The sequence below is a fragment of the Pteropus medius genome, unplaced genomic scaffold (genome assembly GCF_902729225.1).
Source record: "Pteropus medius unplaced genomic scaffold, Ma_sr-lr_union100, whole genome shotgun sequence".
NCBI lineage: Eukaryota > Metazoa > Chordata > Mammalia > Chiroptera > Pteropodidae > Pteropus > Pteropus medius.
Window position 1 is genome coordinate 24972329 of NW_024350319.1, and position 6050 is coordinate 24978378.

General features: G+C 34.4%; 1 protein-coding gene across 2 annotated transcripts in view; it reads left to right on the forward strand.

The window, feature by feature from the left end:
* Nucleotides 1-2875, forward strand: part of ZDHHC17 (zDHHC palmitoyltransferase 17) — a 79041-nt gene extending 76166 nt beyond the window's left edge. The window contains exon 17 of one of the 2 annotated variants that reach the window (XM_039838896.1): nt 30-2875. In XM_039838896.1, the coding sequence (XP_039694830.1) occupies nt 30-168 (139 nt within the window). In that variant the 3' untranslated portion in view covers nt 169-2875. Of the gene's footprint in view, nt 1-14 lie in introns of both variants that reach the window. The other variant, XM_039838895.1, reaches the window with a different exon arrangement.
* The last annotated feature ends 3175 nt before the right edge of the window (nt 2876-6050 follow it).

The following is a 6050-nucleotide window of genomic DNA, read 5'->3' on the forward strand; positions in this document are numbered from 1 at the left end:
TCTCTTTTCTTTTGGTGGGGGTGGTTTAGCCATGGATGTGTAAGGAATATTATAGACTTCTTTGAATTTCGATGCTGTGGCCTCTTTCGTCCTGTTATCGTGGACTGGACCAGGCAGTATACAATAGAATATGACCAAATATCTGGATCTGGGTACCAGCTCGTGTAGAAATATCTTTATCATACGAAGCATATTGCTGAGTGGTGCCTGGAGATTGTGTCTGTCCGTGTCTCTCTCACACTAGAATCCACATCCTTTGAACAACAGCATGCTATATGTAGGGCTAACGGCAAATTTTTCAGTCTTTTTTTCAACACTTTTATTAACAAAAGTAAACATGGACAGAACACACTGCCACTTCTGGGAAGAGTAAACATCTTAAGGTGGGAATTCACAACATACTCAACTTTTTGGTTTTGTTCTCATAACATTTTTCATGAAAAAAGTGTAAACTTATTCTGTTGACAGATATGGTATACTAAGCAGAAATGTTAGAGTCTAGCTAAAACTAAATTTATGGTATATGGCCAAATTTTATGATGCAATCTACTAATAGTATTGCATTTAATTCCATGAGAGTTGTCTTAAATTGATTCAGACTAGTATTATGTACCTTTTAGAATGTACATGTAAATACTGTAATGAAAATCATGTGGTTTTCTTAGGGATTCTGTAATGTGTCTTCAAAGGCACGAGAAAATAATGTTCACAAAAAAATGTGCTAACAATATTTTATTGCTATCAGCAGTTGCAGTGCTGATATATTTCTAGTTCAGTGAAATAATTTGTAGTAACCTTGCTTTGAGGTTTTATGGTCTGATAATAAAGCACTTGCATGAGTATAGTAAGTCATGTTATTTTGTTCAAACTTAAAAGCCCTACTAAGTGCATGATACACCTCATAGAATGTATACTAGCACATACTGTCCAGTAAAGCATAAATTAGAATTTAATTTGATGTGTGAACAGTCCAATTTTTAAGAGTTGAGGTATTTTCAAGAAAAGGCAGAATAAGTTATTGCAAAATTCTCAGTAATAGAAATGGATATACTTTTTAAATTCTGAACTGCAAAATAAATTATAGACAAAATAATGGAGTTTGGCTAAAGATAGAGCATGATCTCTGTACATAGCAATGTGAATTTTAAAAAAGCTAATGGTATATTCTGATTTTAAAAATATGACCTAACAGTTCAACCCCCAATGGTATTTTAATTTTCTCAATATTTAATGTTTTGAAATTTGTTAATGTTTGACACAATTTCAGAAAGATTTTCTTATTGTTAAACGTGATGCACTGATCAATTTTTGTTGCAGCATTTTTATACTCACAGTGAACTATTTGTTACTCCTTTCATAAATATTGTTTACAGAGTGAGACTTGGTTTAGTCCTCTTAAGTGCTGTAGCAAACTGTGGTTCGAGCAACCTGTGGGAAATCTGTGAGAGGGAATGGGCTAGGGGAGGGTGGGGAAAGGGTGGTCAGACCGACGACAGATCCTAGACCAGTGTAAAGATTGTGTATCTGTATATAAATAATTTATCAAATAGTTTTTCTTTGTGTCTGTATGTGTTAGTGTGTTTAAAGCTGCTCATTTCATTTTATCCAACCAAAAAAAGGGAGATAACTAATGAGCTTCTAGTGATGTTCAGTATTGCTGTTAATAGGCATTATACCCTGCAAGTTCACTGCATGTCTGATGCTTGGTAAAATTAGTATTCCCTGTAAGATGCAGATTACAGGCATTAAAGCAATCTAGTGGTATACCCGCCCCTTGCCTTAGTAAGAGGAGCAGTGAAAATGTATATAGTTGATGTTCAGTATTTCCAAGTACCATTTTTATATAGTAGTTTTTTGACCACAAGTCACATATCAAAAAGATTACCCTTAGTATATGTGAGTGTTTTAATATTAGAACATTGGCATATGTACTTTATTTTTGAAAAGGGAAGAGATGGGTGTGGAGTGGCAATAGCATTGTGCCATTTTGTCATAGAGTGTAAAAAACTGGTTAACTTTACAAATGTCTCTGCTAGTTTTGACTACTAATTGGGAGAAATTTTAGATAATTTTTAAATTCAAAGTTATTTATAAAAGGCTAGAATTTGTTTTAATTTTTTGTATTTTGAGCCACTTCGTATGGAGACTCAGTTGCAATTTTTATTGAATACATTTTTATTAACAGTCAAATAGAATAGTGGTTTTCTCAGTTTGCATAAGAGTGTTGTTACCATGTTCTTTCTTTGTGGTACAATATTCATTTCAGTGCAGAAGAGATGTTTTTTTCTGTTAAATTAAAAAAAAAAACCTCTAGGCATATAAATTACATGGAAAATATTAGCAATGTTAAAGCTTTAGTACTAATCATCCCATAGTACCAGTGAAATCTATAACTCAGAAATGGTCAGATGATCAGGAGCCAACTATGCAGCAGTGTGCCCTCTGTTTAGTTGTCTGTAGGTCTTGTGTGTAGAACCAGCTTAACCCAGTTCTAAAGCTGTGTATGTGGTGACCCTTTGGGGAATACTTCATATTGGCTTAATTGGATACATTTAGCAAATAGGAACTTGTTTCTCAGCTCTGAACATGAATTTCTTCTTTTGAGTTTTTTTTCCTTCATATTTTTATGGTTCCCAGGAGTTTATTTGCAATATCAGTAGGCGTAAAACGGCATCCTTTTACTTATACTATGGATATTTTTATTTTATATTTTCTTTATTTATAACTGTGCCAAGTATTATTTTGCTACTTACTGTGTTACTCTGTGGAAAGAAAAACCTGTAAAGTGTTTAATAAATTAGCTCTCCTTACATAAATTAAACCTGTCAAAATTTTGTAAAATATTAATCAGAATAAATATTGACTCTTAAATGTGTGCTTATTATTTCGCTCGATTCATTTCAAGAAATTGATGAAACACTGGTAGTGGTACATATGATATGAAAAGATTATACATTTATATCTGAGTTAACTAGGATTCAAGTTGCAGGATTGGAGAAATTGGCAAGTAAAAGGTGGTGATGGTATTCTAAAACAACCCCAATTTTGTGTATTTGTGTAATTAATATTTTTTTTAATAAAGAATTTTTCTCTAAGAATTTTGGATTCCATGGAGTTAATTAGGATCCTCAGAGACTGTATGAATCTTCAAGTTTTAAATATGAGTACGTCTAAAGACAGTGTAGTAAAATATGGAAAAATGAAACCTACCAAACGTCGATATTAGTTACTTGAGAAGCAATGAATGAGAAATCTTTTTTATTTGGAAATTTCAAAAAGACAAATTATGAAGGAACCATTTCCTGTTGTTCACATGATCGTCTATGGTTTAATTGAGAACTCAGTGGTATTAAATATTTTCATATTGGATTTAGTACTCATTTCATAATTGTTTTATAATATTGAAAGTAATGCCTCCAATGATATGTAGAGCTCCAGTAATTATCATTTGCACAAGGTATAAAATAAAGCAAATTCTACAGCAAGCCATCAGTTTTCATTCCAGTTAAGTACTTTTGTTTTCTTCATTGTCTAGTTGTGTGGATCAGATGCCTCCTCTCCCCAAATCCTTCTTAGATTGATATATTGTAGCTATGATATGGATGTCTGGTTGTAAGAGTTTATAGAGATATTGGAAACAAGTGGTACATACCAGGACAAGAAATCTTAGCTTCTTGTCAGAAAGTAAACCTTCAGTTTCATAAAGTTCTTGGTATAAGAGGTTTCTATTAAATATCTTTGTGTCTTAAAATAGGAAAATCTGTAATTCCAAGTGGAATATTCAGAATGTCCCGTGATGTTGGTCAGCTAAGTCACAAACTCAAGATGTCTCAGCCATGTCTCTTAAACGCATTGCCTTTGGACCACAAATGTTTTGCTCACATAAATTTAACCAGAATATGTCTGCCATCAGAACTTACTTGGATCGAAAAATACTTTTTAGTAATAGATAGTAATGTTTCTAGCACGCAGAGAGAGAGACCATTTCCATTTAAAGCATTAGAAAGCCTCTTGCTCCCGCCGCTGCTTCTTGGATCTGTAGATTTGTTTTCATCAAATTTGGAAATATTTTCTTCTCTTTCAAGAAACTTTACATATATTTGGCCACCTGAGATTGTCCTACAGCTCATCGATCCATTCACTTTTTAACTTCTCTATTTTTCCCATTGTTTATTTTGGATAGTTTTTATGTCTTTAAGTTCACTTAAATTTTTTCTGCATTGTGTGCCATTAATACCATTCAGTGTATTTTTCATCTTCCACTTATAGTTTTTGCTTACAATATCTGATTTGGACTGTTTTTATATTTTCCACATATGTACTTTTTGAAAATATGGAGTACAATTATAATTAATTTTAATATCCTTACCTGCTAATTTTCACATCTGTCAGGTCTTGGTTGGTTTTGATAGATTTTTCTCCCTCTTTATGGATCGTATTCCTGCTTCTTTAATGCCTGATAGTTTTTGATTGGGTGACATGATGATGCCAGACACTATGAACTGAATACTAGATATTACTGTGTTCCTATAAAAATTCCAGAGCTTCATTCTAGGATGCAGTTATTTGGAAACAATGATCCTTTCAGGCTTTGCTGTTAACCAAGATTTGTTAGGCAGGACCAGAGCAGTGTTCAGTTTAGGGTTAATTGGGCCCCATTAGTGAGGCAAGACTTGTGTACTCACTCCATCCAAAGCCCCGTGAATCAGGTTTTCCAATCTCACTGGTAGGAACGGGCACTATTCCTGGCTACATATGAACACCAGACACTTCCCTGTGTCTTTCAGATGGCTTTTCCCCAGTCTTGGGTAGTTAGTAACCTCACATGAAGACTCGCAAGCTGGGGGTTGGGATGTTCTCTGCTTATTTCTGGAGTTTTTTTCCTCTGGGCAGCTCTGTTGTCCCTCCAACTCTAGCCACCTTAGTCCCTCTGGATTCTCGGCTCTATCTCCTTAAGTCAGGGTGCCTTCCAGTCCCACCTGTGTTCTCCCTCCTTCCTTTAGTTTGGAAACTTTCAAAGCAGTAGACACTAATCCTAAGACTGATCTCATTTTCCCCATTATTGTCCTTTGTTGTCTATTGTCCAGTGTCACAAAAACCACCATATTTTTTCAATGTAATTTGTGGTTTTGATTGTTTCAAGTGAGAGGGTAAATCTAGTCCCTGTTATTTTAACTTGGCTATAAGTAGAAGTCCGAGGTAATAAATATCTTTTTTAAATGTGTCTGACTTCTAATATGGAAAATATTGGTATATATAACTCATAAACAAAAGCTTTTTGGGGTCTTCGGTAATTTAAGAATATAAAAGGGTCCTAAGATAAAAAAACATTTGAGAACCAATGGTTCAGACCAGCATTTCCCAGTGTTCCTTAAAGTGTTAGTGGCTCCATGGACAACTAATTTAGTGTAAGGCTTTCTTCAAGTTAAAACAGACTTCTCAACCACAGGATCTCAAGGCTTTCAATATACTAGTGTGCACTGTGAATTTATGGGGATATATAGAGATCGATAGCTGCAAGACTCCCTACACTTAATGATGAAGATGTTTGGGAACCAGAGTTGTTACCAGTCCTTCACAAATACAACAAATCACCACAAGAGGCTGAAAATATCCCAAATGGATTGTTTTTAAAATAAAAATATGTATTTATTTACCATGCAGCACTTTAACATCACAGATTACTTTGGGGCCACCCTCTCAACTTATATTCAAATAATGGAAGTAATTCCTCCCAGAGCAGAGTCTGCCCAAAGCCAAATTCTCCATTCCCAAAACCATTGGCAACTAAGTTTACAGTTTTGGAGTAGCTGTTTTGCCGTGGCTCCGAATTTAAGAATAATTTATAAATGGATGTCTAAATTGTTTATCAGGCAGAAATCTCAAATTACCAGGTACTTGTCAACTTCATTTAGAATATTTTCCTCTAGGATATCTACTAGTGTCTCCAGTACAACTTGGGAGACATGGTAAGTATGGGAAATGTTGGCTCTGTGGGGGTAAGTTTAATATATATAACATTCTGGTTATCTTTGCTGCCTCGAACCACC